Source organism: Cyanistes caeruleus, unplaced genomic scaffold, assembly GCF_971803275.1.
Source record: "Cyanistes caeruleus unplaced genomic scaffold, bCyaCae1.hap1.1 HAP1_SCAFFOLD_107, whole genome shotgun sequence".
Classification (NCBI taxonomy): Eukaryota; Metazoa; Chordata; class Aves; order Passeriformes; family Paridae; genus Cyanistes; species Cyanistes caeruleus.
This window is the reverse complement of record NW_028255908.1, coordinates 234,265-249,797: the sequence shown is the minus strand read 5'-3', so window position 1 is coordinate 249,797 and position 15,533 is coordinate 234,265. Positions and strand designations below refer to the sequence as shown.

Here is a 15,533-nt window from a genome sequence, read left to right as displayed (position 1 = left end):
GGCCAGCAAGAGGCAGCCAGGGCCAGGCTGCTGCCTCTTGCAGCTCCAAGGGCCTCCTTCCAGCCTGCCTCTGCCGAGGCTCAGGCTTCTCTGGGCTCTGTCAGGGCTCTGCTGGGGCTCCAGCCTGGCCAAGGCCGGGCCCGCTCTCACCTCACAGGCGCTGACAGCTCTGCACCACAGGAGACCTTGCACAGCACCCTCACTGCTCTTTCTGCTTTCTCTCTTCAGCCAGACTCTCCTCCAGCCAAGGAGATTTCTCTTAGGGATACAAATCCAAGTGGCAGGAACCCAAATACTCTCGAGTCACATCTGCACAGCCTGCATCTGCACAGGATGTTTGCGTTGCACCGCTCCTCCTTTGGTTTTTCCTGCAAATGCCATTGCTGTTTCTGCCTCAAATAGAAATGGCACAGCTGGGCAAAACTTGGCCAGTTGGCCATATTCCAAAGGCAGTGTGGTCTGGAGAGGATGAATGAAGAGGAGCCTTCCCCCCTTACAAACTGTACCAAAGAAGCCATCAATGTCACTTTCCACCTCTAAGAAAAAACTGACAATTCAGGAGGAAATGTTGAGCTTTCTCACAGGGTCAGAAGGAGAGAAATGTTCCAAAGGAGTTGAGATTTTAGAAATTTTATTTAAAATCCTACTCTACAATCCTACACTACAAACCTACCCTACCATCCTGCACTACAATCCTACTCTATAATCCTATTCTACAATCCTACTCTGTAGTCCTACTCTATAATCCTACTCTAAGTTGGCCATGGAGAAGACAGTTTATAAATTGATTGTTGCATTCCTGCCTCCTCCTTCCACTTCTTCACGGCAACGATGAGAGGTGCCAGGCTGGACCCAGGCATGGCCGATGTTATAAATTGATGCTGCAGAAAGGAAAAGAAAACAACAAGAAAGCATGATTTTTCAATCTAAGAGCTTGAAAGGCAGGGGAATAGTTTTTAAATGGAAAGGGGATTGAGTCAGAGTAGGTCAGGAGCATGGGGCAAGAGTGGCACAGGTTGCCCCAAGAGCTGGTAGGTGGCCCACCCCTGGAAATATCTGAGGTGTGAGTATCCTGATCTCTTGAAAGATGTCCCTGCTCATTGCAGGACACAGACTAGATGACCTTTCCATATCCCTGTGTGTTAGTTTGAGATGAATTGACATTTAGGGAAAGAAGTAAGAAACCCCGCACGGAAGTGATTTCTTTGAGAGAAGCTGCTGGGAGCTTCCCCTGTGCCTGAGACAGGCCAATGGCTGGCTAGTTCTGAGAACTGACAACATTTTGCACCATTTAGAAATGAGATGTGCCTGTGTGATGATGCACATTTTGAAAACCACCAGCCCGGGCACTGGCCCTCTTTGCTTCCGGAGCCCGAAGGTAACGGAGCTCTGGTGAGGCCGGCCCTGCTCGCCCACGGCCTGTGCTCCTGGGGGAGGCCGGGCCAGAGCCCAGCGGCTCCCGGGCGGGGGATGGAGGCTGCGGGACCCCGGCCCCAGGCTGGGCCAGGCCACGGCTGCTGACATCTTGCCCACACTAAACCCTCTCCCCGGCGTGCAGCGACGGCTCCAGGCCTCACCTCCCCTCCCAGCGGCTCCCGGGCAGAGAGAGGGGCCCAGCACAGCCTGAAATCCAACACCGTGACTGCCATGACCTGGGTGAGATTGAACCCTTTCACTGCACAGGTGAGACCTTTCTTATTCTTGTGGGCCTGCTAATAAAATTTGTTATTCCTTTGAAGTTTGAAGCCTGTTTTGCCCTTCTCCGAATCCAGAGCTCCCAGCAAGAAATGAGTAAGTGCCCTGGTGATTTTAGCCAGCGCTAAAACCCAGCACTCCCTGCCAGCCCAGCCCAGTCTAGGATTGCTCCCCACTGTCAGCTGAACAGCACCAAGGTTGGAAGGGAGGAGGATGGGGGCTCATCTGATGCCTTGGATTTCAGTGGAGGAGGAGCCCATCCCTGTTTCACCTGCAGCCCTTTTGGCATTTTACCTGCAGCAGCTCCTTGGCAGACCAGCGCTGCGCCTCGCCTTTCTGCAGGCAGCAGCTCAGGAAGTCACGCAGCAAAGGCGAGAATTGCTCGGGCTGCCGCAGCTGTGGGCTCCCTTCTGTGGCTATGTGGAATTTAGCCTGGAGAAAAAGGAAACACAAGGCTCCACCTGCTTCTTTCCCATCTGGAACTGCTCTCCCAGAGCCCATTCTTTCAGCTCCACTCTGCAGTGGCAGTTTTTGCCCTGGCAGAGAGGCAGACATGACTTTCCTGTAGCATTTGGATGACGACTTTCCTGTATCATGAAAAAACCCAAGCCCCAAAGCCACAGCTTTGCCAACATCCAGCAGATCTTGCCTTGGCAGCTGATTTCATTGCCTGATCTAGTTAGTGGCAAATACATCAGCAAATACATGTTTCCTTCTCGGAGGATTCCCAGCAGCTTGGCAGCCTTTTTGGAAGAGGAATTTTGCTATTCTAACTAACTGTACTATTTCCAAGGATTCTTACATGAAAAGAATCTCTGCAGTGCTTGTTGGTCCCTTAAGCACAGCTGCCATAAAACAAAACTCATCCAGCTTATTGTCTTGTTCTTGAAAATGATGGTAATTGGAAGAAAAGAAAGGAAATGCAGCAGGTGTTCCTCAGGGAAGGAAACAAACCTTTGGAATCTCATTTTCAACACAGACACATTAAGATGCCTCCACAAATGTATTGGGTTGAAAATGCCTGTTTGGGCACACAGGAGCCACCTGCAGCTCTGTCTCTCAGCACTCTGAAAATTTCAGGTTCCCTTATGTGGCAAAAGGAAAATATTCATGGTGAAATCAGAAGTGTCACCCCTGTGGTAAGCCTGTGCTCGTTGGATTCTCAAGTCAATGCATTAACGCTGTGCCCATCCCAGAAAGTGCCAGGAAACAAACAGGAGGTTTTGGCAGGCTCTCCTCGTCACCAGGCTCCAGCTTGGTGATATGGAGAAAGTGGCTTGGGTTAGGAAAGAAGGTGGTCACTGAGTGTCTCAGCAGCACTGCACAAGAAGCAGAAGAGACTCTGGCTTTACAGCCTCATCTCTGGGTTTCAGACAAGTTTCCCTGTGAGAAGAATGGGGCTGCACTTCTTCTCTCAAAAGCACTGTTTTAGAAACTTGGTTTGGTTTGAGTTTCTTTGCTTCATTTCTGGAAAGATAACACCAGCTCTGAGATGCTTGTTTCCTATTCTTGGGGCCATCTACACAGCCAAAAGAGCTGGAACGACTTGTAAGGCAAAGCAAAATGCTGCCTGAGAATGGAGATGGTTTGGGCGAGGTAAGGCTTGAGTTCCCCCAGTGCTGCAACCAAAGCTCCAGCAGATGCTGATGTGCTGCAGGGCCATTTGTAGAAGGGGCCTTGGTGGAAGTACTTCCAGCAGATGGCCATGGGATTTTGTGCAGTGAGCAGAGAACACGGGACAGGTGAGAAAGACAGCGGGATCAGAGAGTATTTGCTCCTTACCGATCGAGCAGTGAAACTGTCATAAGGAGTTTTTTGTTCGGCCATTTCAATTGCCACAATTCCAAAAGACCACACGTCCACTTTGGGGCCATATGGTTGACGCTTCACCACTTCAGGTGCCATCCACCAAGGAGTCCCGGTCACCGAGCACCGCTGATTTTGCTCAGGGGTGAGCTGAGCAGAAAGGCCAAAATCAGCTGAGGAGAAAGCAAAATACTCTTTTAATTTTAATACTCTCAATTAGGAAACCAAGCCAGAGAATTCCCCAGTGGAAGTTTGAGAATGTGCAGTTGAATTTCCTGGACAACACTCCCTGCTCTCTTTCCCTGAGGCTTTAGCCAAGGAAATATGAATTGGCTACTTCAAACATCCCCCCATTTTTTACACTTCCTCCAGCAGTGCCTTTTGTTCCCCTGAAGGTTTAGATTGCAGCTCCCTCCCTCTGGAAGGAACACACACAGACACACACACAGAGCAATAGCACTCTTGGCTGCTTGTGGTTCCTTGTCATAGCTGTGTGCACCCTGCAACTGTGCCTTCAGCCCACAGCAGGGGGGACCCCTGCACTGCCAGCAGCAGCATTTTTGGGGAGCTGGCAGTCACTGAAAGCAGCCCCACACCCCCCATTCCTGGAAGGCTGAAGCTGAGCAAGAATACACTGACCCAGCTTGACAGAGCCGTCGGTTCTGAGAAGGATGTTGTTGCTCTTGACATCTCGATGGATCACGTGGTTGGAGTGAAGAAAATCCAGTCCTTGCAGGCACTGAGAGAGAAAAGAGAACCGGGGGGCAAAAAGTAGTGCTGTGAGTTCATCGCACAAGCAAGGAAACAGCTGTGGAAGGTTCCCTTTGCAGGGGAATGGGGAGGAATGGCAGAACACAGCGCCATTGAGAGCAAGAGCCTGCTGCTCCCACAGTAGCAGAGCAGCGCCTTTCTCAGTGGAGAACTGCAAATGCCAATGCAAGAGACAGAGCTAGAATACAAGAGCAGGGGATAAGAGTACAGGAAGTGAGTCCAGTGAGTGTAGGGGCACTGACAGACAGTTCTCTTGAGATGCTCTTGCTTGCCCATAGCCAAGCAGCAACACAGAAACCAAGCTTGGCCCATGAAATCACTCCCATTCTGAGCCCCTGTTTCCCAGACAATGCAGCTCAAGGCCTTGGAAGCACAGATGGGATCCCTGACCTCCCGACTGACAGCTGCAATCTCTCCTTCAGACATTTGAATCTCGTCGATGAGATCTCTCAGAGTGCCTCCGTCCATGTACTCCATCACCAGCCAGAGTTCCTCATGCACAAGGTAGCTGAAAAAAGGAAACAAGGCCATGCAGGTGAACATGCACGGCTAGGTTGGTTTTTTGCTTGAGTCTTGTTTCTGGGTCCCTTGGAGACAAGGGCAGAAGTAAAGGCATAGACATTGCCTCTAGGCTGTGCAGTGTTTGCAGTCTGTGCTGTCTCAAGGAGAAAGGCAGTTTAGGAAGAGCCCAGATAAAAAACCTGTCACGCATGGCATTTCTGGAAATAAGCACCTAGTCTTCCTGGCATGCACAGCAATGGAAAAGAGGGGCAACAATGCAAGGGCAATCCTCTCTTGGATGGTTCATCAGCATTTAAGAAACTTGAAAAACTGAGTCCCAAAGAACTGTGGAGGCAATGAACTTACAAGGTATTGAATTCTTAAGATAGGGCTGATGCAGGTTTTTGAACAATTTTCAGTCTGCATTTGCCAGGGTGGATTCATGCAGACAAAATGCAGTCTCTTCCCATCCATTGGAGATAAGTAGAGAAATAATCATTAACAACTCTATTTCCTGCCACTGACCAAAGTGGGGTTTTAAGCTCTCATGCTTGTAGTATGTAAACAAACATTCAAGGGATAGGACCGTGACCACTCACCTGGCTAAGTAATTCACGATCCTGGGACTCCTATTACTCTCCATGATCCTGATTTCATTCATGGTTAGTATCTTCCTATTCACTCCTTGCACATTTATTTTCTTTATGGCCACCTCAAATGACATTGAAAAGGAGTAACTTGAGACAATTGGTAGCATGAGACCACAACACACATGGAGCAAGTGATTTTGGAATGGCACAGCCAAGCTGAACCAAAGTGCCTTGTGATTAGACCTCATCACCGGAGTAATTAGGGAGTGACATTCCAACAGCCCATTTCTCTGCTCCCTTGGGGGTCAGTTACAGGACATGTGGCCACTGGCGATTTGCCTTGTCCACAAAGCCTGTTCCAAGTGCAATTTGCAGGCTGGCTCCAGTCTGTGCTTCTTGTGCCTTTTCAGCACAGCTCTACTCAAAGCTCCAGCCACAGCTGTCAGCAGTGGGGAAAGGCCTGGAGAGCAGCAGAGGCTGCAGGGGCTGTTGACATTTACCTCTCCTCCTGTTGCAATGTCAAGTGCTCTGGAAACCTCTCCAAAACCCCTAGAAAAAAAACAGCAGCAAAGAAAGGAGAAGCCATTTAGATCTTGCAGTGGAAGCCAGTCCAGACAGGAGAGCTCTGCTGTAAATGCCTAAAAGCTGCAGGTTGCAGGAGGGGTCTGCCAGAAGGCAGATGATGCATTTTCCCCTCAAGTGCCTGGGCACTGGGCCTGTTCCTGAAGCCTTGGGCTTTACTGCCTCAGCTCCAAAAGGCAGCTTATTCCTTCATCTCGGCTATCAGCTTCTAAACTGTGCAATTCTAATCCTGAGCATGGAGTATTTCCTGTAACAAACTCTTGGAGAGAAATGTTCCTGAGAACTGTTATCTGACAGCTCTCATTGGGGGTAGGTTGTGCTTTCAGGCAAGCAAGATTCTTCTCCTTTCATTAGTGTGGCCAGATGATTTGGAGACATCCAAAAAAGCGAAGGAAATGAATCCTGAGCTGTCCCACACTTGAGAGACAAGCAGATTTACCAGGTTCTGTTCCTTGCTGCAGGCAAGACCTTGGCAGCATGGAGATGTCTTTGACAATGCCTTCTGAGCACACTTGACAAATTCTGGCCAGTACTGAGAGATGGGGCAGACTAAGCCCGCTGTCTAAACATGTGGACAACTTGTCTGACTTCCCACTTGATGGATATTCCCCCAGTGAAACACCTGGCCCGTGGCTGTGTAGAAGTGACTGTGGTTGGACTCACCCGCTGCCAAGACTTTCCAGTTCAATGTATTTTGTGATGGGATTTTCCTTGTTCACCATCCTCCCTGAGGGAAACAAAATGCAAGATGCTGACTTTCAGGCAGAGATCCGAACTTGCAGGAGATGCCAAAGGCAGCCCCGCTGTCTGGGGCTCTGAACCCTCTGTGGTCAGCTGGGCAGCAAGCACAGCAGCAACAAGACAGGCAGTTGTGCAGTACAAATGGGCAGCAGAGAGACTGATTTTGTCCAGTCCTTGGAAGGAAATGAAGCGCAGAGAGCACAGCAGGGCACAGCACAAGGCTGGCAAAGGCCAAGCATGAGCACTGACAAGCAATGGCAAGAAGACACAGCCAGCCTGAGCCCCTGACAAGCTGTGGCCCCCGTTCAGGACACAACAGCATTGCCTTGGAGATCAGACACAGCCAGGTGCAGATCAAGGCCCTTTTGTGTCCCAGCAGGTGAAGGTAGACACCAAATCAGCTGGGATCTTTTCTCAGCCCCACCAGGTCTTTTCTGAGAGCACAGCACTGGCAGCTGTTATGGGCAAGAAGCAGATTAAATGGGTTGTGCTGCAGAATCACAAAGGGCTTGATGTGTTTTCCCAGAGACTGATCTGAGCAGGGCTTGGGCCAATAGGTAGGATTCTGAGAGTCATGGGAATGGCTGGGAATCAGGTATGAAAAAGTGCCATGGATCTGAGGAATACACAGCACAGGGGCTGCAGGCTCGCTCCTGAGAAATGCCTGCAGTGCTGTTTTATCTGATCACACCACGTGGATGTGTCTCTTGGACACATCTTTATAAAAATAAAACTAGGATATTAATTACAGATTGTTATACAAATATCTGTTTCTTCACTGTGGGCCCAATGAAAACATCTCTTGCTCTCTGTTTCTGCTGTCACCTGATGTTCTTTCAAACGAGTCCTCACTGACAAAAATACAGCATTCTCAGAAAAACCTTGTAGATATAGTAGAGGCAATAAAAACAGTCCTAAAAATGACAGCAGTAAGACACCTGGGGCAGAACAGCTCTTTCAGGATGGAGAAAAAACAAACTCTACCAAAAAACCCCAAATCTGAAACCAAAAAGTATAGAAACTGAAAACTAAAAACAGAACCACAACAAAAAGACAAAACCCCAAATCCAATCAATATCTCTGAAGTCTTTTGGTTCTGACGAGTGGTGGGAAGTCTGGAGTCTAAGGAGAATTTAGGAATCAATTATTCTGTTCAGTTTGGCCACTAGCACACAGGACTTGCATAGATCATTTGCTGGGCCACAGCCTCCTGCTGATCCAAGAACAATTCCTGCTTCTGCCTTTAGTGGCAAGGGAATGCCAGGCAAAGCCGAGCCAGTCCAAGCTGCCCTCAGAGGCAGCAGGAACAGCCAGAGCGCTCTCTCGCTGCCTCAGAGCACAGCAGTTCCTGTGGGGAGTCCTAAATGTCTCTGGGACACCAAAGTGAGGAGGATCATTTGCTACAGCTCTGCTGGCACGTGCACACAATACACTGTCCCTCAGACAAGAAATACACCAGACGTACTCAGTTGCTCCACGAAGTCTCCCTGGCTCTCCTGGAGCTGAGCAGCAGATGTGTCACTGCTGGAAATGGACAAACTGCCCCGGCTCCACTGCTCAGCTTGGGCAACAAAGGCTCCTTTAGATGCTGCTGCTGCTGCTGCTGCTGCTGCTGCTGCAGCAGATTGAATGGAAGAGCCTGCGTAGATCTGCGAGAAGAAAGGAGTTTGTGTCAGAAAGCTGGCTGGCAGAGATTACCCCGAGTTCCCTTTTCAAATGCAAGCCCTTAGGAAGTTGCTGTTAGCCACATGCAAAGCTCATCAACTGGATTTTTTGGATGCCCACTTCTGGAACCAAATGGTCAAAACCCAAGGTTGGTTTTAATCAAGTTGATGGCCAGTTTCATATTCCATTTTCCTGGATTTTCTGAAGGATGACTGCAACAACGACCATTCCACTTCCTGCCACGGATCCCTTTCCCCCTCCAAGGGCTGCAGACACATTTGCAGCTCCTTGTTCTAATGTTGGAGCTCCTCCCCCTCAGTCCTCTTTTCCTGCACCATCTTCAGAAGGTGTTTAGCCTGCAGCACTTGTGCTTGGGACAGTACCTGTGCCTCCAGCCGACCTTGGGGCTCTTCATCAGCCGGCATTTGCTGGAAGCCTTCGCAGGCTGCCAGGTGAGATATCAACACGTCCACCTCAAGTCAAAGAGAACAAAGCAGTCAGAGACCACAGCTTGTCCCTGTGTGCCAAGGCTCATTGACTGTGAGCAAAGGGCAAGAGCAGGACAGCAGCAGATTCACCAAGGGATACAGACAGCTTGCAGCTTGTATTCCAAATCTGTCTGGGGGACTGTGTTCACTTGCAAAAAGCCCTGAAGAAACAAGGAGAGCAGGAGCAGGCCAGCAGGAATCCCTTGAGATGAGTGCTGGCAAAAGGGGCAAATGACTGGTGCCACTGTCCAGGGCAGCAGCTGAGATTGAGCACAGCAGGAAATGTCCTTCCAAGCAGCTGGGATAGACACTACAGCAGGATGGCACTGAGAGGCATCAGCCCAGCCCCCTGCTGCTCTGCAGAGGAAAGGCAAGAAGGGCAGAAAGCACCAGACTGCAGTGACTGCTGTGCCTATCGCTCTTTCACTCACTCGATTTTCTAGAGCCTCTTGCTGCTGAGCGAGGAGATGGAATTTCTCTTCGATTATTCTTCTTTCTTCCTCCAGCCTGTTCTCCCTTGCCCTGATCCTAGCCTCAGCTTCCTGCAGCTCTGCCAGAAGCTCCTCATCAGAGGCCTGTGAGGAACCAGAGAGAGGAATTTCCATGAGTGGAGTGTCAGCCACTCTGTCACTTACCTGATTTTGTTGATTTCCTCTCTGCCAGGGGAGATTCATCTCCTCCTGGATGTTCCTCCTGTCTTCCTCAGGCCGCCTCTTCACTGCCATGATGGCCCTCGGAGCTTCGGGCAGCTCTGCTTGGGGCTCTGCCTCGATGTTCTGTACACACAAATGGAGAGCGAGTGCCTGGGAGCTGCCATCAGGCTCAGCTTCTTCCTCAGTTTCAGCCTCAAAATCACACTCATTCAGTCACTTCTTTCTGCTTCCCTACCCACCTCTGCTTCCACTGTAACCTCCTGTCCCGCTGCTGATCTCTGCAGAGGCTCTTTGCTTTCAGGGCCTCTGGCACTCATGGCCTGCTCAGTCCCAAGAGCTGCGTTTTATGCCCCTCTTCCTGCCCTTCACTCTGTCCCCTGCTGAGTCAGCCTTACCTGGCCATTCTCCAGTGGCTCTTCCACCTGCTGCCCCAGCTGCTCTTCCTGCTCTTGGGCTGGGAACAGCTCTCCCTCAGGCTGGCACGGCCGTCCTGATAAAACAATCTGCTCCTGCTCTTTCTCTGGATGGACCTGCAGAGAAAGCAAGAGAAGATGGGCTTCAGCTTCTCATCCAACATTTGTGGGCCAAGACTCAAAGACTGATGGGCTCCCACGTTCCCAAAGCTCTGTGCTGCTGCTCTCCTGCCTTGTTCTCTGCCCGTGGGGAAGCACAGATTCCAAAGTGACCCTGGCAGTGCAATCAGGGCCCATCTGGCACTGAATCTCCAACAGACTCTTGGGCAGCTGACAGGAAATGTGGGGCATTTCTCAAGGGCCTCCCTCCCCTTCTGCTGTGTCCTGCTTGTCTCTCCCTAGTGACTGACAGCCAGCCCTGTCCCACAGCTCCATCCTGGCTCTGCAGGGGCTTCCTGGCTGAGCTCACTCCTTGGGAGAGACACTGCTGGAGTTCATGTTCTTTTCAGGCCTGCCCTGCCACTCCTGCCCCTCTGACATCCACACTCTTGTTAGAAATCCTGCTCATTCAGGAGACAAGGATGTGTGCAATTTGATCCTCTGCTGCAGGTCAGAGAGCCTCTATGGCCATCTCAGGATATGGAAGAGGACCAAGGTGTTTCTCCTCCCTCTTTTGTCAGCTGAGAATTCTGAGTGGCACTGACAGAGATCCTCAAAAGGCCCCACCAACAAATTAATTGACACACCCCTAGGGATGCCAATGAAGGAAGCCATGGGTCATGTAATACATGTATGACCAAAGTCACCAAAAACCACCTAAACTATGGAATTGTCCCACCTCACTAGGACAGGCAGAAATTTATAGGTTAAACAGGGAGTGTCAGGACAGAAGAGGCAGGAGGAGGAAAACAGCTCTGAGGAGAAAAAACAACCATCTCTAAAGGGGTTCTTAGCAACAAAAGACAGCACTCTAGGACTTGCAGCTTTGCCCCCACACTAGGCTCCAATGCAGTTTCCAAAGCTGCAGACTTCACCACAAAACGTATCAAGAGAAACTTGCCACTTGTGGATTTTGCCTCAGAAGAAGGGTTCAGAACTACACAGTTTGTTTTTTTGGCCACACAGGACAAGAATGGCTGGCCACAGCTGCATGGACAACACAATCATCTCCTTGCAGCTTATCAAAAGCCAAAAGACAGGTGGCCTAAAAGACTCTGCAGAAGTGAAGAATTACTCCAGAAAACTGCAGAACACTTCTCCAGGTCATCCAGAGGTTTCCAAAAAGGGACAGCAAACAAACCAATCCCTGTGAGCCCCAGAAATGCCGTGTGAGCCCTTGGCCATGGCTTGGCAGAAGCCAAGAGACAGAGCTTCCCTGAGCCAAGCAGCCAGCTGCTCACCCGCAGGCAGCAGCGCTTTGGGGCCTCAGCACGATGGCTCAAAGCCCAATTTCCAGCTGCCACGGGATGGGGGAATGGCTGGGTGCTGGCAGGACTCCAGCACTCAGCATCCTCAGCCAGCAACAGCAAGTGCTGGCTGCTCAGAAACTTGCAGCTCTGCCTTGCACTAAAGACAGCAGCACCCAGCACTGGCACTTACTGTCTGGGCATGGTCAGGCTGGGCTGTGACCACAGCTGGAGGCTCGTGCTCCTTTTGCTCATTTTGCTCCTCTTTGGCCTCTTCTCCAGGAGCAGAGGGAGCCACAGCAGAGTCTGCTCTTGCTTCTGGGCTCTGTGGACAGATGGTGGAGTTAGGGACAGGCAGCTCCCTATCATTTAGAACCTTATTTCTCTTCAGCTCGATTTCTACAACCAGCTCTACCAAGCACAAATCATCAGCTTTGATAGCAATGGGATTCTAAGTCTCTCCAAGTAAATTAAAATGGGTTAATTCAGCCATACTGCAAATAGTTCTGAATTAGAGAGTTCACCCTGGCTACTATCAGCAAGCAACGTTCTCTCTGCAAAGCTGAGCTTTGAGTTCTTTTAAAGCTCTGCAATGGAAAATTAGGAAATAGCCAACAATGCCTTTGCTATTGCTGCTGTAAACATGGAAATGGATCTTCTTTCAGCCCACCCAGCTGGCCCTCTGCACTCTACTGCCACAGGCCAAGCTCACAGTTCCCTGCACAATTCTGAAACTCCAGAAACATCAAATGTTCCTTTCTGACTCACCTCAGGATCGGCACCTCTGAACACACGGCTCAGATGACCTGCAGTGGGCAAGGAAAATAAACCAAATTCTTTGAGAAAAGAGGAGGGAACCGTGGCCTATTTAGAACAGCATCTGAGAAGATCTCCCAGTGTACGTTTTCAAAGGTGTCCTGCTTGACTGGTGTGGTTTAAAGCAGCAACTGAAAAATCACTAGAAAACTTATTTATTTCTTGCTGTGAGATATGGATTAGAACAAGAGAAAAACAGGCTTAAAACTTAAATGGAATAAAGAAAGTTCATTAACAAAAACTACAAGAATAAGAAACCAGAATGAAACTTCCAGAACAACCCTTTTCTCCCCCACTACCCAACCATTCCCTTGTTTACATGACAACATAGAGACAAAAAAACTTTGGAACTTTGGTGTTTACAACAGTCCCAATTCCTGCTAGAGTCTTTTCATCAGTCTTTGTAGAGAAACAGAAGTCTTCTTCTGCTATCTATGGAGTTTCTCACAAGAAAATTATTTTTCTTCATAGCTTTCTATTTCTCTGATGCCAGCTGCCCGGAAATCTGCCATCAGTTGTCTCCTCCCATTTCCCATCACTCTGAGGTGTGTTATGGGTCATGAGTCTAGGGATGTCATTTTTATGAATGAGTTATTCAAAGGCAAAAGTTCTCTTTATGTGTTTTTGTGAGCTTCTCTGGAAACAGAAGTTTTCTCTTTTTACTTCTTAAAAGCCACAAATCTTCAACTATTACTTCTCCCGCTCTGTTCCAGCATCTCACAGTGTCACAACTACTTCATCATTTGCTCAAAATCCTCACTTGGAAACACTCCATTCCTCCCAATATACTCTGTCATGAATTAAAGGCGGTTTTTTCAGAACACTACTGTCCATCTCCATAGCTTTAACAGAAAAATATTTCAGCTTATTAAAGCATCTCCTTATTTCTCTTCCCTCTCAATTTAATTTTTTTCTTCACTCTCTTTGATGGGTTGATGGTTGATCACTTCCTCTCCCTCTCTCTGGAAAAAAAGGATTAATCTGCAAGTCTCATGCAGGTAGTAAAAGAGTTAAAATCTTGCTAAAGCTGCAGATGTTGATGGTGTCAGGTTTCAGTTCAGTGGCAGAAACTGCAAACCAAGTCAGGCCGGCTCCGTTTCTCCCCCCACCCCGCCCTCTGCAGCCTTGTCCGGCCTGGAGGGGGGGAGGAGGCCGAGACAGAGCCCTGTGACCTCGTCAGAAGCCAGAAACCAAAGAGAGCAAGAAATTCCCGGCCTCACATCTTCAGGTGGTGTTCACAGGTTGATCTCACTTCTCAACAGTTAAAACTGCTGCCAATTCTCACCCATGGCCAGGAATTAGTCAGGAGAAAAAACTCCCATCAGCCTCCAGCAGTTTCAACTTCCCGAGCTCTCAGAGCTATCTTAAAAGTAAAGTCACCCCAAGACACTGAGCCAGCAAAGTGAGGAAATGACAGACTCTGCTGCCACAGGCTCTCCCGTGGAGGGAACAGAAGCCCTGCAAATGTTGCCCGCAGCCCCCTGGCTACAGACACCCCGTGTTTTGCTGAAGGTGTTGACAGGAGCTTTACCAAACCAGGGGCATCCTCATGGTCTTTGTGTTTCAATAGCAACCGGGTCACTAAGAAAGAGCAGGGAGACCTACAAAAGCCAGCTCAGGTTCCAGCCAGGGAAAACCTCTACTTACGTGCCAGGTTGGTCAGATAATAGCCGGAATATCCGATGACATAAATGCTGCAAACTGCAACAGCGAGCTGCTCCATCATTGTAGCACTGCTGTGCCAGTTTGCACACTCTGCTCCACCACAAGAACAAACAAGGCTCCTGTCAGTGTGCAGCTGCCCACTGACAAACGCCTCAAGCAGGAGGATGCTCCTGCACTGAGCAAGCCCAAGAGCTGCTCTGACCCTGAGGCCTTCCGTGCACCAAGGCAACCTTGGGATGTCACCACGACAAGGTGGCATCCATGCCCTGACATCACAAAGCCAATGCTCTGCACTGCTCTGGGAATTGATGCAGAGCAACCCAACCTTCCCTAGAGCAAACACAAAATTGCCTGGCAGGTTCTCCTCTGTCACAAAGGGTCACAAATCCTTTGGTGGGCTGTGGGAAATGGAAAGACAGAAACTTCCACAGATACTGAAGGATTTGATTGACAGCCTTGGAAGGAGCTTGGGTTCATGCAATGCTAAAGGTTCACAGATGCTGAGTCGAGAATTCATAAGCTTATGTTCCTATAGCTGCAAGTAAGAATATGCCATAAGTAAATAAAAAACTGCATTGAGTGAGATGGTGGAGAGATTTCAACTGTAATTGTGTGATTTTATAGAGTAAGCTATGAATCTAAATAATATCCTAAGAAGCACATGTGTGTAGGTGAGCTAGCAGTGTATTGGGTGAAAAGCAGACACAGTGCAGCAGAACTTGGCAAAGGTGAAAGGTGATTAAGTAATAATAAACCTCTTCAATTTAGTGCATTAGCCAAAAATCTCAATTTAGCGAATCTCAGCCACTGCACCAGGCTGAAGCTGAGGATCCCCAGCCAAGCTCAGAGGGAGGAGAACACAGCATCTGTGGGATCCTTTCCAGTCTGACTTGCTTTAGCTGGAGCCTGGGGGAGGAGAGAGCAGGAGAAGGGTTGGCTGAGTCCTCTCCCCTCTGCCTTGCCCTTCTCTGCTGGATCCTCAGTTCATCCCACACCCACCCCAAGACTCCAGCCCCATCCTACTGGTGCTGACGGGATTAAAGGAGATAAAGAGGAGATTAAAAAGATAGAGAGGAGAGAAAAGGAGAAGTTTAAATGCAGCTTAAATATGAAAGAAATGCACATGTTAGTGACTGCTGAGAGTTCCAAGGGAGCTGAAGGGTTTGCGAAGGGCCAGGAGCCCGTGAAGGGCTCAGGAGCTGCTGCTGCCGGGAGGGAGGAAATGCACCAATGGCTCCCAGCAGAGTCTGTGCTTTGAGGCTCCTTCCCAAACAGCTGCAGGAGGGAAAGCAGCTGAGTTTGGAGGAAGAGTTTTCTGCTGAGGTTTCCTGTTTGGAGCTGTCACAAGCTTGAGCTGCTCAAGGGAAACGCGGCTCTGCTTCCAGCAGGGCCCAACTGCCCGGGAGCACAACTTGGTTCCCTGGCCCTGAGCCAAGGGGCAGCAGCAGCTTCTGTTCCCTCCTGGCTCTTGTGTCATTTCCAGCAGCACAAGACACACCAAGAAAAGCTCCTCCAGAACATGCCATGAGAAACACAACCTGATTTCATGGCATGAAGGAGCTCTGACAGTCCCACGGGCTCAGGTTTGTTTGTCAGTGAACAGAGCAGGGAAAAGCACAGACACATTCCCTGCACAGGGAATTCACAGGAGGAAAGTGCAGCGCTGGAGGATGTGCTTGGATACAACGTTCCCACGGCAGTTTTGGGGATAAAATCGTCAGCAGAGAGAAAAGAAAAAGTG

The 15,533-nt window shown here is 49.5% G+C and overlaps 1 protein-coding gene across 1 annotated transcript; it reads right to left on the bottom strand.

The window, feature by feature from the left end:
• Positions 1-614: 614 nt before the first annotated feature.
• On the bottom strand, positions 615-14,102 carry LOC147646221 (uncharacterized). Its single transcript, XM_086873753.1, has 15 exons — positions 13,775-14,102; positions 12,080-12,117; positions 11,505-11,636; positions 9,888-10,022; positions 9,271-9,615; positions 8,735-8,824; positions 8,152-8,335; positions 6,609-6,672; positions 5,864-5,912; positions 5,373-5,485; positions 4,663-4,780; positions 4,141-4,240; positions 3,478-3,674; positions 1,990-2,127; positions 615-881 (listed from the first exon to the last, which is right to left on the bottom strand). Exons 1-15 carry the CDS (start codon positions 14,049-14,051, stop codon positions 753-755), a joined length of 2,109 nt encoding a protein of 702 aa, XP_086729879.1. The 5' UTR covers positions 14,052-14,102; the 3' UTR covers positions 615-752.
• Positions 14,103-15,533: the final 1,431 nt, after the last annotated feature.